The 13,253-nt window shown below is 43.0% G+C and overlaps 1 protein-coding gene across 2 annotated transcripts; it reads left to right on the top strand.

Annotated features, from left to right (window-relative positions):
* The first annotated feature begins 6,142 nt into the window (after nucleotides 1–6,142).
* On the top strand, nucleotides 6,143–12,767 carry RBM7 (RNA binding motif protein 7). 2 transcript variants are annotated; one of them, XM_006030338.3, is made up of 5 exons: nucleotides 6,143–6,294; nucleotides 6,835–6,997; nucleotides 8,957–9,059; nucleotides 10,549–10,633; nucleotides 11,476–12,767. In XM_006030338.3, the coding sequence occupies exons 1-5, from the start codon at nucleotides 6,199–6,201 to the stop codon at nucleotides 11,911–11,913; spliced, it is 885 nt and encodes a 294-aa protein (XP_006030400.1). In that variant the 5' UTR covers nucleotides 6,143–6,198; the 3' UTR covers nucleotides 11,914–12,767. The 2 variants fall into 2 exon arrangements, with proteins under 2 accessions (XP_006030400.1, XP_025067749.1); XM_025211964.1 differs by having other exon boundaries at nucleotides 10,546–10,633.
* Nucleotides 12,768–13,253: the final 486 nt, after the last annotated feature.

The following is a 13,253-nucleotide window of genomic DNA, read 5'->3' as shown; positions in this document are numbered from 1 at the left end:
GAATCAGTAAATTGTGTGGGATTTTCTCTATTCCATAACCCACTAGAGACATGGCGTCACGAACAGGATGCGCTGGTTGCCCATTTCAAAATGGGGTGAATGTGTTACAGCGTTGCACGTTCCACAGTGATAATGAGGGAACTTGGAAGGTAAATATAAGGGATTTTAATAATGAGGATGAAACGATCACGTATAGTTTTATGTTTACACAAGAAAGTTTAAGTTGCTGTCTGGGAGGAATTCAGAAATCATATGGTCCACAAGATTGGAGTTTAGAAAATAAGGAAGTACAGCCAGAAGTAAAGGTGTGTAGGAAGAAAGAAAGTAGAAAAGAAGAGGGAGGTTTTCGAGAGATAATGCGAAAGGTGTTAGGGAAAGGAGTTTAAGATCAGTTAAAATTGCCATTAGCAAGGGAGATAACGTGTTCAAGAGCAGGAGAGATACTAAGAGAGTTAGAAGTAAGGTGGAAACAAGCAGCAGGAGGTCCTTTGAAAAAACCTAATTACCTGTCCCTCTTAGGAGAGGCAGCTCGGGGAATCATTCACTTATTGCATGAGGTAGAACATTTAGCAGCCGAGAATAATGTTTTAAAATTGGTTATGAACCAGAGTAAAGTGAATGAAACAGAGGAGCATGGAGAGAAACCAAGTAAAATATCTGTGCAACCTACTGCACCCTCTCCAATTACTCCATCCACTCCACCCCCATGTGCAGAAGTTACAGTAGAATTGAAAGAATTAAAAGCTAACTATGAGGTAGGAGAAGTAGCTAAAGGTAGAGCAGAGCCAATACTGGAGGCATGTCCTATGCCACCACTATCGTGGTGAAATGGATGTCGTTTGCCAATTTTGCCATTCTTTAAACTTCGTGGCTGAGCAGCCATCAGATAGAAAGTTTAAAAATTGCTGTCACAAAGTACAAGTAAAGTTGCCTGACCGCCAGGAATTTCCTCCATTATTGAAAGATGTCATGAGCAACCCACAACATATGTTTTACAAGAACTTCCGGGGCAACATTCAGTCATTTAATAGTTGTTTAAGTTTTGCATCTTTGGGAGCAAAAATTGTACCCGTTTCTGGACAGAAGCCATAATGCTTTCAAGTCCATGGACAGTTTTATTGCCCAGCACCTCATTTACAACCTAGAGGAGGAGATGCAAGATCCAATTGGGCCTTTTGGATATTGTTGAAGAGCAGTTAAGTCATCCCCAAAATCGCCAGTGTGATCTCGCTTTAATGCAAAACCTGGACACTTTACTGAGAAACATCACTTAACATTTTGTAAGAGGCTGGAAACGGGTTGAAGTTGTAAGGGAAGAAGAGCAAAGAGCAGCTGAAGAAAATCATTCAATTGCAAATGTTACTATGTTGTGCCATCGTGATCGAGAAGATATAATTTCCCAAACAATGATGAAATTGCTATGATTTTCCAGAATGATGATGGGGAACCACATTTCCATAGGGATATAAGAATTTAGTCGAGATCACAAAGCTTGGAAAATACAAGCATTTTGAATGCGAACTTAGATCCCATGACATATGTTCTGTTTTATCCATATGATGAACCAGGTTGGCATCCAGCTTTGCAATTTCCTGGATATGAGACTTCAACATGGAAAAAAAAGTGTCCCCGTTACAATTTAAAATTGCTCAAACATGAGTTTGTCTAAATGAATTTAATGCAATTGTACATGGAGGAAAACTGATTCAACAGTGGATTGTGGACTCACATTTGCAAGTTGAAGCAAACAATTTAAATTACATTAGGCAATAACAAGGCTAAGTAGCGCAATACGGTGGTCTGATGGACTTCTTAACAGAAACTGCTGAAACCTCCGGTATGCAAGTAGGAAACTGTGTCATTTTACCATCATCATTTCAAGGAGGACAAAGAAATATGAGAGAACAACATCATGACACCATGGCAATAATGAGCAAATATGGGCACCCAGGTCTGTGCATTACTGACGAAGCCACTGTGGTCACACTAATTATAACGGACGAAGCCACTATGATAATAAACAGCCACTGTGATGCACACTCATGCACTTAGATGCATTGCTTTATTGTTGAAAGAGATTATGCAAAATGATATGCCCTTTGGATGAAACATGTTTTTGCTAGGAGGAAACTTCAACCAAGTATTACCAGTCGTAGTCAGCGGTACAAAAACGGAGACAGCTGAGGCATGCATAAAAAGTAATAATTTGTGGTCACCTTTCACCAAAATCAAATCATCACACAACATGCAAACTGAAGGACAACATCGATTCAGTGAATGGACTCTCAAAATTGGTGAAGGAACTATGTTGAAGGATTACAGGTTGCCACCAGATGCGACAAATAGCAGAAACCTTTATTGAAATGGAGTTTTGTCACAGCCGTTTATGGGAAACACATTGAAATAGAAAGCTTGGATTCCCTTGTGAAGAAAACTATCGTAACTCCTAAAAATAAACACGCCATGGCATTGAATACTGAAATTATAACTTTGCTGCCTGGTGAAATGAACACATACTACCGCGCAGATTCAACTGATCACAGATGATTCCGAAAATCAAACTACTTATCCCATTGCAATTCATGCGTTGGCGGTCCTGATGGCATTTACGTGTTTAACAATTCAATTGAAAATTGGTGCCATTGTTATGTTAATCAGAAATATGAATCCAAAAATGGGACCGTGCAATGGAACTCAACTGGTAAGAAGAGGATTGCACCAACATTTCTTAGATGCCGAAATAATTGCAGGTACTAATATAGGAGTACGCGTCGTCATTCCTCGGATCGATTTGGCTCCATTAGATGCGCAACTACCTTTCAATCTGAAAAGGAGACTTTCCCGTAATAATAGTGTTTGCAATAGCAATAAATAAATTGCAAGGACAAACTTTGGACTCGGCTGGACTCTGCTTACCAGAACCAGCGTTTCCCCACGGACAATTGTATGTGGCCCTAACGAGAACCAGGAATGAAAACAACTTAAAAATATATGTTTCACCGGCGGAAAACAAACAAGGAAATCTAAACAGTGATGAGAAAATATTCACCGAAAACATCGCGTTTAAGGAGATATTTGCTAATTTTGTTAATTGATTCCTGCCACACCATCTGTGTGGAGAATCAAACAGTAAGCAACCCAAAGGAAGACTGGGTCACCAATCCCAGCGGTACATCGAGTCAGAGCGAGGAAGCAATCCATATCTTGAAATGTTCAGCCTCCTTTATGTAAGCTTTACACATATTTACTTTATTTAATACATATAAAAAGTAAAATCTACCTGTTTGATTCTGTTATTTGAAATTCATCTATCATTCGTGATGGGCAGTTTGCTACTCTATCTATAAACGCTTACAGAACCCCCTCCCCAGGCTGCAGGAGGGGTCACCCACTTTAGGAGATCAAAAGCGAACTCGTGAGACACTGCCAGTCACTTGGCTCTGCTTCCAGATTTGAACCTATTCGAAATGGGTAGCAGGCCAAACTTCTCTAGAGCAGAGCAAGGGTTATAAGGGTTGGTCAACGCGCATTTGTTTCAGCTCAGGGCATCACGACTGTTGGAAATTTGTTCCGACCGCTCTCAAGAAGAACTTTTCCATCTATTTCCGTTGGTCTAATAAAAGATTTCAGATTCACCCAAAGAACCGTGTCTGCCCATGTCCTTAGACCAACACAGCTACAACCTACACCCTTATAACCACACGAACTTTTTAAATAAAAGATTTTCAAAGATAACTAAAAAATAAAGGCATCAAAATACCTCTAAGTGGCATAGTGCTGACCAAAGCCTATACGGCCATTTGAAAAAAATTTAGAGGTAGGGCTTGGGCTTGAAAACAATACTATCTTACACAAAAGAAACTAGTCAGGTAGGTTTATAATCGTGTAGCCAATGCACTCTTCTTTTAGCAATTTTCCATGATTTCTGAATAATAATTTAGCAGGCAAGTCATTTTTTGAATTTACTGAGGGATCTATGTCCTTGCAGTGTAACATGTTACCCTTTTTCCTTCCAGTCGATTAAAACTTAATAGCTTAACTCGGCTTTAAAAGTTAACCCTTCGATAAGATAAATGAGCTCCGGGATAGCAGCGTCATCTGCGTGAGTTCTGCTTCGTCGGAAAGGTTCAGTGGATGGAGTAAGTTCCCATCTGCTCTTATTTTGCCAGATAGCTTTCTGCAGGACTGAGCTGAGAGCAGCCGAGACCGGGTGCCTTTACGGGTTTTGGATGATGGTATTTCTATTTTGCTTTTGCTACGGCTGCCGGCACTGGCTCCGTTTCATTTTCTAAAAAGAAACACATCCAAACAACAGATGCACGACACCACTCTATGGGCCTGAACCCAGTTCTGTAAATCTCCATTAGAAACCATCAGAAATATGTTTTCGGAAATGGAAAATAAAGAACTAAAACCAACAACCTGCTTAGCCATTCAGTTGCTCTTTCTGCCAAGGCTTACTTTAAAAAAACCCCCACTTATTTTATTCCCTCTGGATATTATTTCAGACAACAGCCTCAAACCAACACATTTATTAAATACAGCAGTATCTTTACAAAAGTAAGGCACGAAAGCTCGCAAAGCTGCGCTTGAAGTTGCAACATGCTTATTTTCCTGCATAAGGCCACACGGAGCCTGCCTTTGTTTTATTTTGCTTATACTGGGTATTCGAGGTCCAACATATGCTAGGGTAATTTATTGTATTTAAATATTTATGCATCAGTTTCCAGGAAACCTCAGAAGCAGATCACAACTTGAGCTGGAGTTCTGGGAAGGACTCTTGCCTTCTTAATTATTTCTAGGGAATGATGGTTACAAGGCCCTCTAGTGCTGGAAAAAGTTTGAGCATTAAGAGAACGGGCTTAGGACTGGTCTACAGGAGGGAAATGTGCACTGGTTTCATGTCACTTCCCTGCATCAGTAGAAAAAAAACAAACTTGCACTCGTGTGTACAGTACATGGAGTTCCTTATTTCCATACACACAGGGGAGCTGCCCTGCACTCCACTGCCTGATGAAGTGTCTGTCCTTGAAGTTAGCCTGGGATGTGTGTAACCACAGTGAGTAGAAAATAACCAAACCTACAATAAATGGGTCCTTATTTCCTATAGCCCGCAGCCCCGCTGCATCTAACGGCCGGGCAACAGGAAGCACGTGGGGGTGTCTGATCAGTGTGGCAGTGCAGCTGAAATTAAAAGACACTAGCTTTGTTCCTATAGTCCCTTGCTTTTAGGAAAGCTCAGATCCCCAAAAAGCCAAGGTGGACCCTACTACGTTGTTCCTGTGGTCCAGGTGCCCCGCAGCACCTTGCTGATCTTCGCCTCTTGGGGAGCAAAGCCTCTATTTTCATTTCTAAGCTGTGGTCTTCTCACTGCCCTGAGACCAACTTGCATCCGCTGGTCATCCTCTCTCCATGACCTGCAGTCTGCAGGGAACCAGCCCTGTCCCTTTCTTGTGTGGCATGTAGTTATGTCCCTCCAGATCTCCCCTCACAGCTGAGTTCAGTCAAATTCAATTAGCTGTCAGCTGTGCGTGGGCAGCAAAAGCCCAAGAGAAAAGCAGACTCCCTCCTGCTCAAGCCAGGAGTGACAACACAGCATGAATACTCCACACACCCCGGTTCTGCAGCAGGGCAGGCCACCTCCCCAGCTGCTCAAAGTCTGGTTTTCTCCCAGCTGTACAGAATATAGCAGTAGTTCTTGACCTTTTCTAGACTTCAGGCACCCCTGGGCAGACTCAAGGCCCCTCCTTGAATATTGCAAAAGAGGCCCTTTGCAATGCATCCCCTTGCTTTGCAGTGACTGCCTTTTGCAATGCACCCCTTGCTCTGCACTGATCCCCTTTGCTTTGCAGGGACCGCCTTTGCAATGCACCCCTTGCGTTGCACTGATCCCCTTTGCAATGCACCCCTTTGCTTTGCAGAGACCGCCTTTTGCAACGCACCCCTTGCTTTGCAGGTGCCTGCAGCTGCCTTATGTTTGGGCTGCAGAGAAATCCTGCCGCGGTGCCAAGCCCCCGCCAGCCCCGACACTTGCAACACCGGGAGCACCCAGTTTCCCCCAGCTCCCATCCCGGCCGCGCATGCGCGCCCCGGCGTCTTATGACGTCTGTTACCCCTTGTACGCCTGCGCGGGGGAGGGAGGAGCGCGCGCCTGCGCAGTGCGCCGCCGAGGCAGGCCCGGGCGGTGCGGCCGGAGACATGGGTGCGGCGGCGGCTGAGGCGGACCGGACCCTGTTCGTGGGTAACCTGGACCCGCGGGTCACCGAGGAGCTCGTCTTCGAGCTCTTCAACCAGTTAGCGGTTCCGCGGGGGTGGGGGGGCCCGAGCCGGTCCGGACCGGCGGCACTTCCGGGTCGCCGCGCGTTGGTGTCTCACCGCCGGGGTCCGGCCCGCCGCCGCCGCCCGGCCCCAGGGTCCCCCCCCCTCCCCCCCCCACGTGGGTGGGGGAGCAGAAAGCAGAGCAGCACACCTATGTGTGGGGAGGGCAAACAGATGGGGGAAGAGAGCAGAAGGCAGAGCCGTGAATCAAGCAGGGAGCGGAAAGCAGAGCAGAGGGGTCCGGGGAGCAGAAAGCAGAGCGGCAGTTCTGGCAGGGAGGGTGCGGGGCTTCGCTTGAAGCACGATAACCCCCCCCCCGCATGCCGCATTTCGCCGCCGCGGTCCTCGCCGTGCGCTGGCCTCCGCGTGGCTCGGCTTTGATTTATTTTATTTCCATTTCTTTGTAGGAGCGAAACCCGTTTGTTTTTTTCCTAGGGTCGCTCCATTGTTGTTGTTGCTGTTGTTGGGGGTTGCTTTTATTTTCATTTAACATCTTTTATTTCTTGATTTTTGCAGGCAGGTCCAGTAATTAAAGTTAAAATCCCTAAGGATAGAGATGGTAAAGCCAAGCAATTTGCATTTGTGAATTTCAAACACGAAGAATCTGTCCCTTATGGAATGAGCCTGCTTAACGGGATCAAACTTTTTGGAAGGCCTATCAAAATTCAGTTCCGATCAGGTATCCGTGAAATTAAACCCTCTAATTGCTCTAGACAAAGCGGAGTGCTTCTCATCTCCCACCTACTCGAATTCTGATCGATTTGCCTTTGATCGATTGGATTAGTCGCCGACGTCGCACGTGTTTTTTGTTTTTTTTAAATCAAATTGTCACTCACTTGCCTAATGGTCGGTCGCTCTGTGCAGCGAAGGTGTGAACAGGCTCGTGCGCTAGCTTTGCCGTGCTCTCCTTTTCCTTTTCCTTTAGCTATCGGTTCTTTCTGGACGCAATCTCTGCTTGTTTTTACATTAGAAACCAAAGTTAACACTAGTTTTACCTTCTTTTTTTTTTTGTTTAACGCTGCAAACATGTGAGCAACAGCTATGCCAAACCGCAATTCAATTGCGTTTAGATGTTTGGAGATCCTCCTCCTAAATCTTGTCTAGTCTAGAACTACCCCAAAGACAAACAACTGGAGGCTAACAAAAAATGTACGCCCCGAGTTATTTTAAACAAGGCCTGAAATGGCTCAGACTCAGTTGACGGGGTATGTTTTTCACAAATGTGAAGTCATAGATTCATAGATGTTAGGGCTGGAAGGGACCTCAATAGATCATCGAGTCCGACCCCCTGCATAGGCAGGAAAGAGGGCTGGGTCTAGATGACCCCAGCTAGAAGCATATCCTCACTTTTCTTGCTAATTGGCCAACAAGAGGATCGGCATCTCATAATAGCTTACTTGAGAGCCAGGCAGCTACATGCAGATGAGGACAGGTAGAAAAGAGCGCGTGCATAAGGAGGGTGCAAGTTGGCGAAGGCCAGGAATTTTATATTTCATTTTGCGTAGGGATAGTATGTCAAGGAAGTTTCAAGATAAAAAGGTCCCTATACCTGGATGAGAGTAAAAATAAATTTGTTGGTAAGGAAAAATTCAAGTGAGTGTTTTACAACAGAGTCTGCCATGGAAAAATTGCTCTTTTATTTTTCTGGGGTCAAAAACAGAGTGCAAAGAAACAGCTGGCATTCTCCGAGGAATAGCCTTGAGTCTGACCAGGGGAAGGAGGGAAACACGTTCTGTGACACCATAGTTTGGCAGAATAACTGCCAGGTTTCAGGGTAGCATTTTGGAGGCAAGGATGGAGGGGAGGATGCAACTCTGTAAAGATTGTGGAAATGCCTGCGCTTTGTTAAGGAGAGCGATTGTGAGGTTTGAGAAAAGAATCGCTCAAGCAGTGGAATTCGTGCTTGAAAGCTGGTTGCAACTCTAAATGCCGACACGTTAAGCAACTTGTTTTCTCTTTAGGTTTTCTTGTTCTTTTGTTTTAGTTTTTTCCTGTGCGGCTGTTTAGTGCTGCAAGGTTTTGTACAGGATACCAGACGAGAGTGTTTAGCAAAAGCATAGATACGTATTTGTACTCGATGCCTAGGCTAGAAACATTGCATTCAGTGAATAGTTCGAATCCAGTACTCTGCATGTTGAAGTTATGGCAGAGCTCCCTTTGGTAAGTCATTTTTTTTCTGGTAGTGCCTTGCGCAGCCCCAGTGCTGAGCTGGGAACTATACAGAGCAAGAATATCCCTCCCTGGGATAATGCATAGGCTTCAACAGGGGCAGGATTGAGCCGTTAGTGAAATGAGTGGCCAAAAGCAAGAGTAACATTTTCTTTACAAGCAAAGGAGAGCCCGCTTAAGCTTTTTTGAATTATGCATGGGTTATCTGTCCCGTAGCTCCAAAAGCGTGTTCTGACCAATTGCAGTTAAATTAGATTGGCTGGCTGGAATGTTGCAGCTTGATTGCCTCGTCACCACTGGGTATTCAAACAGTTGCAATACCTTGTTTTGGAAATCTGCTTGTTTGTATGTCTTGGCGGATCACTGATGAAACTTCAAAGCCAATTAAGCAATGCCCGTTGTTTCCATCTTCAGGCTGGTTCACTTCTGATCCAACGGTTTATCTCATGAAATATTTGCTTCTCTTCAGGGAGTAGTCATGCATCTCAGGATGGCAATTCATCTCATTCCCCACATGGAGCCGCTAACACAAGCCCATCCAGCACACCACATTCAACACCGAACACTAACAGGTAAGACAAATATTCCAATTAACAGCAGGTGCTTCTCAGATCCTTAATGTACAAGAACTACTATAAGCAGAACAGCAGTTGTACTTTATTTCCAGTGTAAGCATCTCCACTGTCCATAGCCTCTCTACATCAAGCACAGTACTTGAAAACTACTGGAGAGAGACAGTAAAAACTACCCTCTCCCCCCACCCCCAGAAAACCAAACTAAAAAAAAAAAAAAGGCTTATTCTGTACCTAACATATTCCAGTCCAAATTGCCAAATTCTATGGTCCAAGGCACCTGGTGAAATGGCAATTTGCCCTGAGCGTTGAGGTCACAGGGTCATTTATTGCTTCAAAAATAGCTATGGTCTTTTGTTGGCAGATGTGACTGAATGACCTGGTAAAACCATGAGTAAAATGACTAGGTTTATTCTGAGTGGCCCAGGGAATTCTTCAGTAGCAAGTGAAACAAAAAGGTGCTAAAATACTCAGCTACAGAGCTGTATGTCCAGGCATCAGAAAGAGTGCCCATTAACTGCACCATAGTAAGAAAAGCAATGCATTCCTTTTTCGATCTTTGTGTAGAGGCACGTTTATAACTAGCCAGTGCTTTGTACTGCCTTGAAACGTAGTACAACAGAGTTAATAGCTGTGTTTTAATGTCAGATCTGATCCATCAAATAATTACTTGCTAGTGTCTAACTGACGTCCAAAATGAAGTTTCGAGAGGTGGTTTTCCATAATGAAGTCAAGTCTTGAACAACTGACTCATGTAGCAGTGTTAGTTTATTCTGACTTGTTTGGAGAGACTCTGGGTACATACTAGCTTGCAAGAGAAGCCCAGTGATGCTTTGTGCTTTTGAGAAATTCATTGGAAAAATGGAACTTTCTATTCCAGGTGCTTTGACGTGCCATCAAATGGTAAAACAATGAATTGTCTAACTAGTAACGTTGAGCAGTGCTATGTTTTCTAAATTGTCAAAGTACCTAACATGGGGAAAACTGCTGCTTCCCCTGAGATATAACCAAATGTGGTCCCAATGAGACGGTAGTGTTCTGAGCAACAATCCAGCCTTTGTTTCCATTTCTAACAAGAATTTGGAAGCATTTACTGTTAAACAAATTCTTGGTAGCCCAACAACTGAAGGCCCAAAGCACTGGCAATTAGCAAGAGTGCTGAAGAAATTCTGTCTTCTTGAAGACTACATACTATTTAAAGAAGTCATAGGCACTTTCAGATCCTACTCCTACCACAGACTTCACCTTCCTATCCTTGTGGCTAGTCATGTTCCCATTTAAGAAACACCCATGCCGAGGAAACAGTGAAAGGGACTGGACAAAGTGTTGTCATATGTGCAAATTAAGCAAGACTATTATTTTTTGTTAAGTGTTTTTGCACCACTAGTTGGCTAAAAAAGCATGTTACTAAGCTGCTGATAACCCTGTACCTTGCACTATGGTGGATTCAGACTGTTTGAGACTAAAATTCCTAATCTTTCTTCAGCAGATATGATAGGAGCCCAGATAACATGCTAACAACTTCCGGGCAGAGGTCTTTCTCATCACCTGATAACCTTCAGAGACAAGCAGTGGTATGCTGTTCTTTTTTTCTTTTCTTTTTTTTTTTTTAACAGGAATAGAGTCTGCAGTTGGGGTTACAAGCAAGTGGATAGATAATTTGCAAAAGAGCTTTCCTCTGTGTACTTGAGGCATCTTTAAATGTTAGGCAAATGTTAAATAAAGTTCACGGGAATGCATCTCTGAAATGTTAATACAGAGTTTCAGTCGGTTTAGAGTACTGAAGTCTTCGAACCAAAGATTTCAGCTGGAGATAACAATGAACACTTCTAAACTTAACAGCTATTCTGTAAGTTTTCACAAGAGGCTCTGTTCAGGAGAGATGTGAACCAGGCTCAACAGAAGGACAAATGTAATGTGTTTGAATAAAACCACGAGCGTTGATACTTTTCCCGCTGTTTGAATATAAATGTGTGAAAACAAACACTCCTCGCTGTCCAAAATTAGCTCGTGATGATTTTATTTTCTTTGAGTTCAAGTATAATCGGTTCAATCGAACTATACCTCAAAAAGAAATTGAAAGTTCCACCTTCCTCTTATCTTTTAACTTAGTCTATCAATTAAAGTTAAGCAATATTTCCTTTGTTCCCTGTGAATCAAACTGCTGTACCACATTAAAGTCTCAGACTGTGTGGCTGCCATGAGTGCTAGTGCATACAATGCCAGGCATTTCCCCGGATATTTACCTCCCATGGCTATTGCAGACATTTAAAGAACCTGTCCCAGATCCTGCGCCATGGAGCACTAAACTGTTCAGTCAATCATCCAATCCCAGCAGAAGCAAGTACTGACTCTAGCCTCAAATCAGCTGGCCTTCCTTCTTGATTAGTCTTTTTTTTTTTTTTCCCCATTTCAGATGAATAACGTTATATGGCAGCAGCCGCAGTATACTGGGAAGTATGGATCTCAGCATTCAGATCAGTCCAGTTTTACCTCCTCAGGCTACCAGCAGAGTCATTCATACAGTCAGTCTTCAGGCTCGCAAATGCAGTGGCGTTCAGACCCCGCAGCACTGCGCAAGAGTCGGGCCAACTCCCATCCTTATCACACGGACAGCAGGCACTTGAACCGTGAGCAGCGTTTTGGAGACCGTGGATCTGAACACCATTACAGAGGCAATAGGGACGAGTACAGCTATGAAGATAGGAGTTACGACCCGGGACCTGAGCATCACTACCGAGGAAACAGAGATGAGTATGGCTGTGAAGAAAGGGGTCGTGATGGCTGGAGCAGCGATTATGATAACAGAAGAGAGAGCTACAGAGATGGCAAATGGTGCCCATCTCGGCACTAGCAAATATTCAGTATGCTTTAAGGGACTCGATCTAGGGAAAATCAGGCTCTCCAGGTCTGATTGTTTTTAACTGAAAACAAAGATAGAGGAACATCACTAGTTACCTTTTTTAAAGTTTGTAGTTACTTCCAGTGTAATGAGGAAAAAAAGCATTTTAATTTTTATTGTATTAACCTTTTCCCTCAGGGTTTTATGAAAAGAAATGTGCCACAAGTTTAAAAAAGAATCATTGTAGTTTGATAGAAGTGAACTTGTACAGCTGGGTTGTATTATAAAGAAAATCTGTTTGTATTTTTGTAGTGCAGTTAAAAAGGGTAGTCTATGCAGCAGGTGTAGTAGTACTTCCTTTTAAATTCCATGTAGTCTGACAAACTGTGGCACTTTAAATATTGAAGACAGTGTTTTGATACTGAGCTGTTGCTTTATAATATTCACTGTATTGGAGCATCGCATTCAAAGGAATGCCCTGTAAAATTTGTAGTTAAAACACTCATTTTAATATGTATTTAAGGACTTTAATTATCCCACCTGTGCTTCTTCCGATGTATTTTCGTTCCAACCCTTCCTCTGCAGTAGCTTGACATTTCTGTTGACAAAACTAGTTTTATGGAATTGAAACCTCTCAGGAAATGGTTGCATCCCCTTGAGTGATTATTTTTTTTCTCCCCGACGTTTTAAAACATGCATGTACATTCAAGGTTTTGTTACGCAGTACACGTCTTTGTTAATGATGTACAGAGTTACATAGTTCCTGAAAGACCTATTCTGATGTATGTTCCTAATTTTTGTGGAATATTAATTGAATTACCAGTTCAGGTGCTAAATAAATGTGGTCTGATTTTCCCTGAAAAAAATTTAAGGTTTTGGGCTTTTTTGTTTTTTTTGTTTTATGAATAGTAATGGAGAGGCTTTTAGTCGTGCAGAATTCTACCTGGTGGAACAGCATTTAAATAACAGCACTCCATTTGAGTGCCTTCTTGACTTTTTGATACATGAATTCCTGCGTTTCATTTCAGCCAGCGAACTTTATATATGAAAGAATTCAACGGAAAGTTTCAAACGCTCCTGTAAAGCAGACAGTAAAGGAGAGTCCTCTCCTTTTGCCTTTGTCCCGCAAAAACCTGCACAGAAAATGCTTACTGGTGTTCTCAAGCCTGGTCTTAGATGTTGTTTCTGAAAGATTAATACATATATTCCGCTAGAGCTTTTGTTAGCCACGTTCATGGCTCGCTGTCTTTTAGAAATGCAAGACACAGGTCTTATCTGAAACGGTTGATCCTTCCACATGTAATGGTATAAATGTCAGTTAAGATAACTAATGAAAAGGTGACTAAACCTGT

The sequence above is a fragment of the Alligator sinensis genome, unplaced genomic scaffold, assembly GCF_000455745.1.
Source record: "Alligator sinensis unplaced genomic scaffold, ASM45574v1 scaffold1626_1, whole genome shotgun sequence".
In the NCBI taxonomy this organism is placed as follows: domain Eukaryota; kingdom Metazoa; phylum Chordata; order Crocodylia; family Alligatoridae; genus Alligator; species Alligator sinensis.
Note: the sequence above shows the minus strand (reverse complement) of the source record. Positions and strands in the feature narration are given on the sequence as shown.